Source organism: Anopheles nili, chromosome 3 (genome assembly GCF_943737925.1).
Source record: "Anopheles nili chromosome 3, idAnoNiliSN_F5_01, whole genome shotgun sequence".
Taxonomy (NCBI): Eukaryota; Metazoa; Arthropoda; class Insecta; order Diptera; family Culicidae; genus Anopheles; species Anopheles nili.
In genome coordinates, this window is record NC_071292.1 from 37,315,455 (window position 1) to 37,330,311 (window position 14,857).

Sequence of the window (14,857 nt, forward strand, 5' to 3'; positions counted from 1 at the left end):
AATACGATTGTACGATTGCTGAGGGCTCTGCTCTTGATAAAGCTAGACTGAGCAGCTGTTTATCGATCGACGACGACGACGACTTCAAGGTGGTAGAGGAGTTCTGCTATCTCGGTACGATTGTTACTGAAGACAACAACGTTAGTCGGGAAATACGGAGGCGCATTTCAGGGGTTCGTGCCTACTACGGACAAAAATCGATAGGGATCCAATGTACCCCCAGGATTGCAAGAAATCTGGTTGCGGGAAGTAAAAACTTAGCTCGTCAGGATATCCAGAAAGCCACCTGGACGTCCCAGTATGAGGCCACTTGCAACCAGATCGTACACGTGCGAAAATCGGAGCGTGTGACGGACTACAAAAAAAATTACCGGCAAATATCAGGTCAACGATACAATTTCATACCAAAATAACCTGCTGTCGAACTAAGGATGGGAATCCCGTCAGCTACCCCCGAGAGGTGCTCTCATGTTAGGTTCAGTACTACGATAAATTTCTAAACGGTCGGCTCAATGAGCAAGTAGAGGATTCACTTGCACATGATCTTGTCCGACATCCTGGACTGGAGACTTGTGCCCCTTGCCACTGATTTCATCGGGCGCTACCAAGCTGGGATTTTTGGAGAAAGCTTTACCACTAACAAAGAAGACTAATCTAAGACAAATCTACCACATGTTCGTTGACGTTAAGGCGGTTTACGATACCATAGATCGGCAGAAAGTCGGTGAAAATGCGCGAGACTTACACCCGATTCAAACGCGAATGGTAAACGAGTAACATGAAGATACGATTGGTAAACGAGTGGTTAATGAATTAAGCATGGAGCTACGGACAATACTTGGTTAAACACATACAATTATGTACAACGATTTGGCCAAGTGTATTATCCAATAAAAAAAACATTGCTATAATTGTCTGAACTCGGGTATATTTCCAGTTTCGCTTGCACTTTGAAGTCCGTATGAGCCTGTGACGTTCGATTGCATTAATTTATTTTACTTGTATCCTCTTTTAGAGTAACGGTACGGTTAAAAACGAGCTGACCAACGGTACTGTCTGGGTCTACGGAGAAAAAACCCACGCGCTCAAACTGGTACTTGTCGTACACCTTGCTGTTGGCCATATATGTATCAACATATCCACAAACTGATCGGATTGTATCCGTGGCGCAATCGCTTAAAAATCCATTAGGAACATCGTTAGTGTCCTCCGGATTTTTGTGCATAAATAATTTTTCATACAAGCGAACCTCAACTACCAACGGTTTGGCCACCCAATGGATGTAAGCTTTGGGTTTTTCTGTTCCTGAACAAGTTTCAACACGACAGATAAGTTCCTCAATAATGTCCTGTTTTTTCACCACGTTCTCGAGTCGTAGCATAAATCCGGTGTATTTTAGGCCAACCGTTTGTCCCGGAGTCAAACGACGGAACGACTTATCCGCATTTTCCAGAAAATCTGAACGTTCGATATAAACGACCTGATCGAACCAGACCTCGTGTGCACCTTTTTCCGGTTGATTAGGATAATCTGGTACTGACAATTTAATTGGACCATCATGAGGATAACCCACCAATTTGATTTTAAGAGGGTCCAAAACTACCATCGTCCGGGGAGCAGTCAAATTCAGCACATCTCTGACAGAAGCTTCGAGGGCGGCGGGATCGATGGTAGTTTGTGCTCCTGTTAAACCCATCTGTGCACAGAAATTATTTATTGCTTCGGCTGGGTAGCCTTTGCGGCGCAAAGCAGACAAAGTGAACAGCCTTGGATCATCCCAATCGCTAACAATATCTGCAAATAATATGTTCAAATTAGTCCAATACAGTTTCATTCGTTTTATCCAGGCACAACGCTAGACGCATCTTACTTTCCGTGATGAGATTATTGATTTTTCGCTTTGATACGACCGTGTAGTTCACGTTGAGTCGGGCATACTCCCACTGGACAGGACAGTAGATACCGAGCGCATTGCACAGCCAGTAGTACGAAGAACGTCTTGATTGGAATTCCTTCGTACACAGTGAGTGTGTTATATCCTCTAAACTGTCACACAAACAGTGCGTGTAATCATACGTCGGATAGATGCACCATTGAGTCCCAGTACGATGGTGAGGAATGAACTTGATCCTATAGGCCACCGGATCCATCTTTCCTTCTTCGAGGGTGATCTTCATTCGCAACGTGGCAGCGCCTTCGTCGATTTTACCATTTTTCATATCTTCAAACAGTTGAAGACTTTCCTCAACCGGACGGTCACGCCATTTGGACGGTTCCGTAGTGAAACCCTTCATTTGTTCCGCCGTTTGATGGCATACATATGCCATATTGTTCTTGATTAGTTGCACAGCAAATTCAAAGAGTTGTTGGAAATAATCCGATGAGTAGGTGATCTTGTAAGGATTATATCCGAGCCAACTGACAATGTCTCGAATGCCCTGAACAAATTTCTCCTCCTCCTTTTCCGGATTAGTGTCGTCGTATCGCAGGAAACAGACTCCGTCATTTGCTGCCGCGTATGCAAAATTTATATTGATAGCTTTCGCGTGACCAATATGCAAGATACCATTTGGCTCTGGTGGGAATCGAGTTCGAACCTTGCCGCCGGTTCGCTTCAGGTGCTCTTTCAATAAGCGTTCAGTATTTGGCGTGACAAAATAACCGTCAGTTTTATAGTTTTCTCCGGGTCGATGGAAGTCGACGTTTCGCATTAGATCTACCATCGTTCGTGGACCCTCGAATCGATCATTAATCGATTGTAACGTAACAGCTGCCTTTGCAGCACCATTCGGATCGGGTAGTGGTTTAACAGCACGTTTTTTAGAGGTTTGCCCTGCATCAGCTTCTGTTTTAGGGCCCAGTAAATCAAATATTTGCACATCAACTTCACTTTTGAGCGCCTTTCCATCGACCCAAGGTAGAGCAGCCCTTATTTCCGTTAGAAGCTTGCCTACGTTGAATCGGTATCGCTGGAGAACAATATCGTCTCGATATTTACCGATTGCGGTTTCTACCGCTCGTTCGATTTCTTCGGGTGTAACAACTACTCCAACTCCACAAGCCGCATCAAAGGCAGCTTCGTCGAAGGTGGGTTTCGTGACATTGGCCAAAACATATTCAAGCGCAGCGTCCACTCGCAAGCTGGTATCGAGTTTAAGCAGCACAATTTTTCGTACTATCAGCTCTAGAAATTGAGCACTCTGAGGCTTGATCTTTGAACAAGCTTGGAACAATAATGATTTTTGAGTCGCGTTTAGCTCGACATCTAACGGAAGATAGGAAAACGCACGATTCACCGTTGCGGTAAGAGTCGTATTTTTAAGAGTTTCCTTTATCTTTTGTTCGCTTAGTCCAAGAGTTTTTAGATGCTCCATTTTCTGCGGTAGGTCTGCAAAACACGCGAAGGCACTTAGCTACGAAATGAATGTGCCACCTATTGTTAAGGGAACAATGAAGACGAAGTAGAAACGTGTATTATTTTTTCTCTGTTTGACAGCTCTAAGCCGGCTGACAGAGCTGACAACTAACGGTGCATCATTTCCTTAGAGCAAAATCGTCTGAATTGCATGCTGAACGATCATAACAGCCACCGTGTACGAACACACGATACAGTGCATAGGCATTCACATCACACGCACACATGTATCTTTCATATGACAGCTGGGCAATCGAAATGCCGTAGTGGTGATCGTTTCGCTCTATACTTAGTTTCTGTTCCTAACGCCTTTCCTCACGCTAAACAATTTCAATACAGATTTTTAATCTGTTTGATGCAACTGCATGAGTCTAAAAAAATAGGGCACAGCACATTTATAGTACATAAATAGTGTACTAAAAGAACCGGACAAAACTCCAGCGATTCAATTCAGTAAATGGATTAATCAATTAATTTTATAAAAGTATAGTTTTTCAAGTTACGGAACATATCTAATGAACATATCTTTGAACCCAGTACTGTTAAATTAGGTTCGACAAAAAATTGGTTCAGGCTTAGTTCTGCTCATTCATTGGGTTTGCCTACCTCCTATTTGTACATAAACTTCTTTGGCTTGATAATAAAGTTTATTTTTTATATCAATTGTATATGGTTAGGAAATGTTGATGTTAAATCAATGTTTATAAAAATTAATTAAACCTACACGCATCATCAATTCTTAACGCAATATAGTTATCTTGGGTTGTTGGTTATTTCACACGATGTTATGTTGAGTTTACGTTAGCTGTCACACGGTCGGGCAGGGTGAAATAACAACAGTGCGAGAACGAAAGCTTTCTTAAGAAACGTGCAAACCGGCAGCTCTATATTTTAGCTTGAATTCAGCATTATGTTTTCATTAGCTCGATGTTTGGGACCTTTGTGTTCACGGATTCAATGGAGCAATAATGCAGTGAGTTTTTACATAAATGACATGTGGTCTTGATTCGTAAAAAAATACAAATAGTATCTCTTCCCAGTTTCGTTTACTTACTTCCGCTGCTATTAAGACAGAAGATGTTACTAACGTTCAAAAAGCAAAAATAAGCAAAGCAATGAAGGCATATTTAGAACGGGCCAGAGAATATGAAAGTTGTATGGAAACAGCCCGGCTAGAATACATGCTGGGAAAAAGGCATCTAGCAAACATGATAGGGGCCGACGTAGAAAACTTTACTGAACAGGATGTGGATCAAGCTATACAATATTTGTTTCCTTCTGGTTTGTATGATCCGGCTGCAAGACCTGCCATGAGGCCACCAGAAGAATTTATACCTACCAAAAAAGGAGCTGAATTCGATGAAACTGGTCGTCCGTTCCATAGTTTTTTCTACACCGGTCGTCCAAATTTTTTCCAACTGCTTTTTGTAAGACATTTTATAATAATGGTATTCATAATTTACATGCATTTGAGATTATATTGATATTTTTACTGTCACTACAGGATATTGTTGAAAACATAAACAAACTGAACGCGTTGGAAGATTCAACAAAGCTTAAGGGAAGGTCTTTGGAATCAGTGGGAAAACAATTGTAAGTTGAGGATCAGCTATGCTCTTCTTTGTTTATGTTAATCATATAATACTTTTTCATTTTCTTCTTAGATACACAACAGGCTCCGAGTGGTTACCAAAGGAATTATTGGAAAAGAAAATTGTGGAAATGATCACCAACATTGAGTATGATAACTTTGTTAATGCTATGAACCGTCTGTTGGTACACCCGCTGTCTGAACGAGCTAAGGAATTTATCTACGAGTACAGGAAACCACTAATATCCAAGCTCGAAAACGATACTATTCCTACACCACAACACGATGCCGACGGGCGACAGTATGTCACAATTTATGGTATGAATTTCGCAATCTATCTTTCTTTATCAAATTCTACTAACTGTCGTATGTTTTTGGCACTTTATGATAAATTGTGAATATATTTTAGAGTGTCTTCGAAAAACAGCTCGTGGAGATGTAACAGTCAAGTTTCCCGGTACTGGCATTATCGAAGTAAATGGACAGGATTTACGTAACGTAGGTAGTACGCAACAACGAGAACAGGTAAGTGATTTGTGACGAGAGATGAAATAGTTATAAATGTGGCATACATTTTCGTTCAATTTCAAAGTAGTAGACCAAATGTTTCAAACATAGGAAAGCTCTTGTTTATGATAAAAACGTTTTCAATTAAATGAATTCAATTTGATTAGGGATTTAAGTGTGAAACAATTGAACTGATTTCGCTAAGAGAACTGTATTACATATTTCGATATGACAAAAAACAATTTAACATTCTTGTGGCTCGCCACATTTCTCATTTCTACTCTTAAGATTAATTGTTTAAACTGATCAGCTGTTAAATGATGGCAATTAAATCTATAGTAGTAGCTTGCGTCATTTAGTGACAATCCTTACTTGTTTGATCGATTGTTCGGAAAATTAATGAATTGAATGGACTAGTTGAAAGTCATTATCATCTTCAACGCAATGCATTGTATGCACAATTGTTGCTATATGTTTATTAAATCACATTTGATTAATTTGCACAGGTTCAAAATATTCACAGAAGATGAATAAATAAGCTTTAGCTATCATGCTTCGAATGTACCAGCTGTTATTTGTTGGTCTTGAAATGTAGCGCAGTATACATTGCCTAGGCAAGAGAGGAACGTTTCAAATATAGTTTGTTGATGCAATTATGCTAACTTACGTATAAATTCGTAAACAGCGCTAGTCATGTGTATGTAAACGATTATATTTTTGCAGGTTTCTATACATAAAAATAGTCTAAATGGTGTCTGGTATATAATAAGTTTTCCTATCAACTACATAAAGATAACACATCACATCTATGTATGTTTTGTTGTGGACAATGTATGAACGGATCTTCATGTTAGCACCTGTGCACAGACCTCTCAGTATGTGTGAATGGTATGCTTGTAAATAGCACCATGGAGAATCTGTAGCACAGTTCCTACTGGACGGGAGGGGAGATATAAACATAATAACATGGGGCAAGAAAAACCATTCGTCAGTTTGGTTTTGGACTTTTGCCCAGCAATTGAAACAATTGACGCAACATTTGCTGGCTCTGTTCTATGCTGGTTCGTAATTCTGCAATCTCTGTTGCAATGTTTCCAATATATTCGGTATGTTCGTCTAATTTGTTGGTTATGCCGTACAATGTTGGTGTTTCGTAAACGTAACCAAACTTTGAGGAATGATCACTACTAGAGGAGGGAATTGTTCCTCCCGTGGCAGATGCATGATTTTTCGGTACAGCTCCGCTAATGCTAGAACGGTTGCACAAATAGTGGGAACGCAATCCATTTGTCATCCCAGAAGAACTCTTCTGTGCTTCATACGTTGCATTACGACGAATAGTGGAAAAGCTTTTTCGTATGTCATAGTGCTTCTTTTGCTTTGCTACCTCGTACGCTGCCATCATAATGTCGCGCGGGAGTCTTGTTTCGCCTGGGTTCAGAGGTTTCACACTTAAAACCACGCGATATGCTTGAGGCGAAACAAGTGCGGTGTAGTACAATAAATTGCGCAACCAGTTTGGAAGCCAGCCATTAAACAATGCCGATTCGATATAGGAGATGAGTTTTGTTTGTCGTACCAGCTTCGATAGACCGGCTGTTTTTTTCAATCCTTGTATATCGTGCACTGCGATACCGATGAGTAGATTCATGAGGATAACCGTTACAAACAAGAGAAACAGGACGAAAGTAATTTGAGCACTGATCTCGAGCAGAAATGGTGGATCTTTACCATCTGGGTCGTTGATGAGCAACTCAAGATCTTGTTCGCCCGTCATCATCACCAACACGGTGATGAAGCCCATGAAAGGATTAGCAAACGAGGAGGACGAGGGGAAGATCACGCAAAAGCTAATCGTAAAGCCGATCAACATGCAAGAATAAGCCATAAACAGTTTTGCAAACTCGACTTGTACTTTCGTGTACATGGCGACGTATGCACCAAACACGGGTAGCTGACCTATCATAAGCATTAGATTGGTCCAACCTAGAAGTACAGCGAAGGCTCCAACATGGTTCTGCCACGTGTATGTTCGTTTTGTGTAGATGTACGAGATGACGAATACGCTAAGTATTATAAACCATTCGATTGCGTTTTCCGTTTGGGTGACATAATGCCGAAGCGATGTGTATCCAGTAATACCGTAAATCTTCCGACAGATCTCAATCGCTGTTATTGCAACGAGTACCATCCATTGCATTTCAATTACGAACGGGTTGTTGCGTAGCATATCACCAAAGATCGATTGCTTTTGGCAAAGTTCTTGCTCTTGGATAGTTTCTTTCATATCTTTGCTACCATTGTAACAGTTGTGTGCTAACGCCGTCAGCACGTACAGTGTCAGAAACAGTACAAAGGTGAAACAAAAAAGCAAACGCGCAATATAATATTTGCGAATTTTGTTCCATTTGATGTACAGGAAGGCCGAGCATAGAGGATGCTGCAAAAATTCCTTCTGCCCATCATCGACGAACGTGTTTAGATAGCTGATCTCGCGAGGATGGCAATGTTGCAGAATACTGCGAAAGTCGAGTTCCAGCTCCACCTCACGACTCGATGAGTCCTGGGAATGTGTTAGCGTGATAGCGGCATCTAGCTTACATTGTATGACCCCAAGCGATGCGGGAGTTTTGCGACTGATAATGTTGAGGGCACTAGTTCCTTTGCGGGATTTCATTGTCACATCTGCCCCGTGGTAAAGCAGCGTTTCTACGCATGGTCCCAGTGCATCCAGTGCTGCGAGATGCAGCGCTGTAAAGCCGTACACATCCCGTTGGTTGACATTGGCGCCCCAGGCAATTAATGTTTCGATCATCTCAACGGCAGTATCAGATTTACTAATCGCTGCATGCAGCGGTGTTCGTTGATCGAAATCTGCCAAATTGGGATCACAACCACCCAGTTTTAGTAGCGCTTCTACGCAGTCCGCACTACCGCTGCGAGCTGCGAGATGCAACGGCGTAAAGCCACGGTGATTGCGTGCCCGTACATCAGCGCCGCGAGTTATCAGTTGTGTAACGCAGTCCAGATTACCTTCGTCAGCTGCTAGATGCAGTGCTGTCATCTGCTTGTCTCCTTGCTGAATACGCACATTCGGATCGGCTGTTGAGCACTCTAGCAAAGCGGCGAGGCATTGTGCATGGCCGAGATCAGCAGCTAGGTGAATGGGATTTGTTCCATTTCGTTCGAGAGCGTTTACATCGGAACCTTGAGCGATGAAGAATCGAAGGCATTCGATTGCATTCGATCGTACAGCGCAGTGCAGCAGGGATTCTTCGCACTGTTGCTTATTAGTCGGCACGTCAATGGAAGCTCCGTTTTTTATCAACAGTTCGGCAGTACTGAGCGAATTTCCGAACGCGGCACAATGCAGTGGAGTGTACCATTTTGGCTGCATATTAACGTCGAGCCCGTGGTGTATTAGAAATGCGCAACACTCGGTACACCCGCTGAATGAAGCAAGATGTAACGCAGTCAATCCGTTGCTATCGCAAAAGCTCATGTCTGCACCGATCCTAACACATTGCTGAAGAAGATGAAATTTTCGCAGAAATGCCGCCCACAGCAAGCATATATTTTTTTCTATTTGCCCTCCAACGGCGGTACTGTGGCTGGTGAAATTGGTCGTAGTGTTCGTATTACCACTGGTGGTGATGCCTGTTGAGCGTTGTTGAGGTGTTGATGGTGAAGTTGTACGGAAAAGCTTCTCCACCGCTACCGCATCCAGTGTCGCGCCATCTGTCTCGAATTTTTCCAGCAGTGCCACCCGTCCACCAGCCAGTCGCATTTGCTCCGTTAGCGATATGCGAATGATGTCATTACACAGTTGGGCACTAGATTCAGAATACGTTTCATCGTAGCTATCGTAAAGATTTGGCGCACCTTCGGCAGGCGGCGATGGTCCTACTTCCATATATTCGTAACTGTCAAGCTGTGTTTTATGTCCGGCATGTTGATCTGGGCCAGATGATACTGACGTCGGCTTGAGGGTAGCGTTAGTAGCGATCGAGTTAATAGTAACAGCCGTGGATGCACTACGGTCGTCTGTAGCGGAGAGATCAATTTCTGTAGTGGAAACACTACTTACATTGTTCTGAACCGCAGTTTTACTGCTACTTTCATTACGAAGGACATGTTCCATCACAGAGGCATCAAATATTGCTGCTTCTGCATCAATTGCTTTCCCCGTTGTATCCTTAGTAGAATTTGCTTTGAATCTAGAAAAATTCGAGAGGAATAGCAAATATTTACCGTATTTCATAAACATGTTTCATACAACATTGTTGTTCATTGTGGTCTTTTCATATGACTAATGCTTCATTACGTTTAATATGGCTGTCTGCTGGCGGTTGTGTTGTACTACTCACCTAGTGCTCAAACGTGGAAAATTAATGGAACCATTTTCAATGCAGCTTACTGCTCGAAATATTCTTGGTGGTCGTAACGGAGACGTCATCGAAGATGGTGTGTTATCACTATCTTTGAAACCGTAGTTGTCCATTTTGTCCCCGACTGTTTCGATGATAGCGGAACGGGGGAAATGTTGCTTTGTTTTCAAGATTTGTGGATAGATTTATTTGATCAGTTAGTTCAATTTGTCGAACGCTATTGTTTCGAGCACCGCCATTGTTGCTATCTGCTTTGAACAGCGATCGTTCGATGATGTCGGCACTACGAATAGAGTACCTGTGGTAGCTCTCGGATGCGCATTCATTCTTTCCGTTCCATTTGTGACTACGTTCAACTGAAGTGTTGAATGCTACCAGTTATTTTATTTTATCTTTTCAATCCCCTGTGCGTCCCTCCGCCGTTGTGTACCGAGCGTCGTTTATAATGGCGAGAATAGTCATCTATTGATCTGCTTTTTTGCCACCGCTGCGGATACGTTCATCTGCCCGCTGCTAGAAAGATGATGATCAGTATTATACCTATGAAAGGCATTAGGAGAAATGAGCTGCAAATACCCTTTTTAGTAAATTAGGATTTGAAAAAAATAGTTCTGGAGTGGATTCAAACTTTTGTACAAAAAAAACAACAAATGAAAAATGCAAAAGAGGATGGAAAACATTAAGAAGAGAAAATAAGTCGATTGAGTTGGTACAAGAAATAGAGAGAGATCATGAGAGAGGAGGGAGACTGAGAGATAGAGAAAAGGACAGCAGAGAAACGAGAAATCTCGAATCAAAACAAGTTTCTATTCAAACCCGAATCTTCATTTTGATTGGTTCGATTGGTCGTTGAAATCATCGCTGAGCATTTTTTGATGGCAGCGCAAAAATACTAGTTAATTTATCTCTAAATAGTGCAATATACAGTATTTTCAATGATACGAGGAATTTTTTACAACTGATTTTAACTATCACTGTACCCGCTCCATTGTGAGCATAATTGAATCATGCTGTTGAATTAAACAGCATATTAAAATTATACCGGAATGGGGAATGACACATACGAAAATGATTTGCAAAGCAGATCAAATGTACAATATAGTTAGGATTAAGCAACTATCGTTACTAGCTCGGTTCCAAGGTGCAACATCTCTGTTGCTAACTGCTGAAACGATCGTTGAAGCATTTAGTTATTTCAATTCGATGGATTTTTTAAATTCCTTACATTATTCACTTCAATTTGAGTTAATTCTATTCAAAAAGAGAAGATGAATAAAACGAGGTTTACATGATCTCCGTCCCAGACACAAGTTAAAAAATTTTGTTTTCTTCGGTCCAAATTTTTCACTTAATCTCTTGCTTTTAATAGTATTTGAGCAAGTCAGGGCAAATGAGGAGCTTCTTCAATTGCTATTTTTCACATCATCACGTATCTCGTAGGGCTTGCCATAAAACGAAGCGATAAAATTTATGTACGATGAAATTCAACAATGGAAACAATCTATTTCGTTTGAGCGGATCTCAAATATTTTATCGCACAAACCATGGCCAACAAAAGGTAGATGAAGTGTAAAACGAAGTCACGATCAATTTTTCTTATCACACATACACACGCACACACACACATACACATGATCTTATCCACAACTACGACAATGGGGTACAACATTAAAATAATGGCATGATTGCTGTGCACTACAATAATAGCGATGAGGGGTTAGCATAATGTCGCCTAAAGAATAGTTCCCATGGAATCTTTAGTGTTCAGTACCTCCGAAGGTAAAAGCTGCCGGCGTATCGTCCAATAATATGCACACTGTAGCTATATGGCAATAACAACTATTTTGCCAAAAACAGGGATCGCGCGTTGATTCAAACGAAAGAAAATAGCCCAACGTCAAAAAACGAATGATGTGCAATGAAACCGCAATGGCACGGTAGAAGATTCGACTAACGCGAGAATCGTGCTACACGATGGTAACTGACAGACTAGCAGCAGATTCAAAATAGTGTGTTGTGAGACGGCTCCCAGCCACGGTTTCGTCGTTAAGCGAGATCCACGAGTTACAAACACAAGAGCAGAAGCCAGTATACATGATGAACTCTATTGTACTTGTCATGTTGCGGACTCGTAGCATTAGGTTTTGTTCATTTCATCTTTTTTTTTCGATGACAATCCACACGCGGGGATCAAGCTTTTGTCGAAAAAAAACCTAAATCCAAACGTATGGGATAGAAATAAATGATTGGGATGAGAAGTTGAAGAACAGAAGACAGCAAGAAAGTTTAAGCGATCTTCGTTGATCGTGGTGGATGTGGTGTATGGTAGAATGCGCTTAATGGAAATATTTGCATGCTTCAACGCACACATAGGATTTAGAATACTCCTTTCAAGCTCATACTCCGCAACAACTGGTTTGTGGTACAAGCACCACGGGATAACATGCGAATAGGTTGCTAAGTTGGTGGTACTGAACAACAGGTATTCTGGGGTTGGCACGATGGTATATATATATATATATATATATATATATATATATATATATATATATATATATATATATATATATATATAAATATATATATATATATATATATATATATATATATATATATATACACATATATATATATATATATATATATATATATATATATATATATATATATATATATATATATATATATTTATATATATATATATATATATATATATATATATATATATATATATGTATATATATATATATATATATATATATATATATATATATATATATATATATATATATATATATATATACTTACTTAATTACTTATCAGGCGCTACAACCGCTTGGCGGTCTTGGCCTGCTCCAGGAGAAACCGGAACCGCTCGCGGTCGAGCGCCGTCGTCTGCCAATCGTTGATATATATATATATATATATATATATATATATATATATATATATATATATATATATATATATATATATATATATATATATATATATATATATATATATATACATATTTATATATGTTTATATATAAATTAAACAATATACTGCTATTGATTAAAATAGGAATAATGGTTGGCACAGAAAGTATACAGTCACAAGGAATAATAAAGTACAGTGCTTCAAAAATAATTTGTACAGAAAATATTGTGCCTCTAAATCCTGGCTCTCTTGATTTCTAAATTAACAGAGTTTAAAACGTTGCTTATATTGGACTAATAAATAGATTGAATACGATTCGAGGTGCCCGGCACCTACTCTTCCGAACACGTTTGGGCAGATTTCAAGGAATGACATGTCAATTAAACTTCTGCCTATTGTTTATTGCATGCAAAACCGGAACAATCAGTCAGCGTTTTGAACGTTTTTATTTTCGGGCATAACACGTGGTGTTTGTATGTAAGACAATTTATCGAGTTTCGTCGCATCCATCATTGACATTACGGAATAGATCATGCAAAGCTTGCAGAATACCGTTATTTTCTCTTCGGCTCTCCAATACAATCAAAATGAACAAATCCAATATTTTGAAATAGCCCTTACATTTTGGGGCGGATGTGTTGGTACTGAATAAATGAAGAAGAAAAAGAAAAAAGAAAAAGGAACGAATTAAAATATGGACATTCAAGAACATGAGCAACGAATAAAGTCAATGTCAAATTAAAAAATCGAATATTTTTTTCGAATCTGGATCCTTTTAAATCTTTACCATCTTTTCACGCAATAGGCTTGCCAAGGCACAAGGAACATTATTTCCTAAATATAACGCATTAAAAAACGCAGAAAAAAGGCGCTAAACATCTTTTACGTTGGTTTTGTAAACAGTTTTGTTACAGTAAAATTCATGAAAAAAATGACTCATGCAATTAACGACACGGGCGCCATTTCTGTGTCGATCAAAGTTTACAGATAATTTCTCATTTTTATTTTTTCTAATTTATATTTAAATTGATAGAGATGCTGACCATATTCCTGTGACTAAGTCATGTAAACTATGAAGGAATTTTGGCGCTTGTTGTTTTTTTAAATATTTTTTCCATAAACAATTTTGCTCCGAGGACAATATTAGTAAGGAGTCGGACGATTTCACTAAGCCAATCTATTTGTTTAAAACGGGATCTAATGAACGGATGGATCTATTTAAATTTCTATTCTGGAAATTCTCGGATAGAGCCACTTTTTACATAGATGCTGCGTCCGTTACTGTATCTTCCTTCAACCAGACTGCTTACATGCGAAACAGTATCAAACTTTTGAACTCATTGCTTTATTTTTACAACAGATCCTTTTCCCGGTGCTGTTTACAAATATGCAAGGAAAAGTAGATATCTTTGCAAACGTTTCTGGTGGCGGAACGTCTTCACAGGCAGGTGCTGTGCGATGGGGTATTGCGATGGCATTACGTAGTTTTGTGGACATGGACCAAATTGCACGTATGCGTATCGGTAAATATTACGCTTAATCACGTTTTATTATTCTACTAACTAAAAAATGGCAATTTTAATCCTTTCAGCTGGTCTGCTAACTCGGGATTATCGTCGCAGGGAACGTAAAAAACCGGGCCAGGCAGGTGCTCGCAGAAAGTACACGTGGAAGAAGCGTTAAAAGAGTTAGATGACGCTGAATAAGTCGGATGATTGTAACATATGCCACGCGGAGCTTTTGCATAGCTCCAGATAGCAGAGTTAGTAAATAAAAAATATATCGAAACATATTGTTCCACGTTACTATATATTATTATGCAAATGCAAAACTAATTTGAAACATTTTGTATAATTGTTAATGTATTTTTCGCTTAATGAACAATGTTAAAATACCTAGGTACCGTTTAACCATTACATCTAGATCCCCATTACATAAATATTAAATACAAATGGATAAAATAGAATCTCATGTAAATTTGCGCTCTATAACTAATGTCAATTTCTTCAAATGTCCTAACTGCACCAATGTATG

At 39.6% G+C, this 14,857-nt stretch overlaps 3 protein-coding genes across 3 annotated transcripts; 1 reads left to right on the forward strand and 2 right to left on the reverse strand.

Annotated features, from left to right (window-relative positions):
* Window positions 1–961: 961 nt before the first annotated feature.
* On the reverse strand, window positions 962–3,374 carry LOC128723021 (probable glutamine--tRNA ligase). Its single transcript, XM_053816723.1, has 2 exons — window positions 1,871–3,374; window positions 962–1,794 (listed from the first exon to the last, which is right to left on the reverse strand). Exons 1-2 carry the CDS (start codon window positions 3,372–3,374, stop codon window positions 986–988), a joined length of 2,313 nt encoding a protein of 770 aa, XP_053672698.1. The 3' UTR covers window positions 962–985.
* A 1,009-nt stretch (window positions 3,375–4,383) lies between these two features.
* LOC128724183 (28S ribosomal protein S9, mitochondrial) lies at window positions 4,384–14,766 on the forward strand. The gene is made up of 7 exons (XM_053817949.1): window positions 4,384–4,388; window positions 4,443–4,842; window positions 4,920–5,008; window positions 5,080–5,324; window positions 5,416–5,531; window positions 14,184–14,346; window positions 14,415–14,766. Exons 1-7 carry the CDS (start codon window positions 4,384–4,386, stop codon window positions 14,504–14,506), a joined length of 1,110 nt encoding a protein of 369 aa, XP_053673924.1. The 3' UTR covers window positions 14,507–14,766.
* Window positions 6,489–10,014, reverse strand: LOC128727397 (transient receptor potential channel pyrexia-like). Its single transcript, XM_053821306.1, has 2 exons — window positions 9,881–10,014; window positions 6,489–9,730 (listed from the first exon to the last, which is right to left on the reverse strand). The coding sequence occupies exons 1-2, from the start codon at window positions 10,012–10,014 to the stop codon at window positions 6,502–6,504; spliced, it is 3,363 nt and encodes a 1,120-aa protein (XP_053677281.1). The 3' UTR covers window positions 6,489–6,501.
* Window positions 14,767–14,857: the final 91 nt, after the last annotated feature.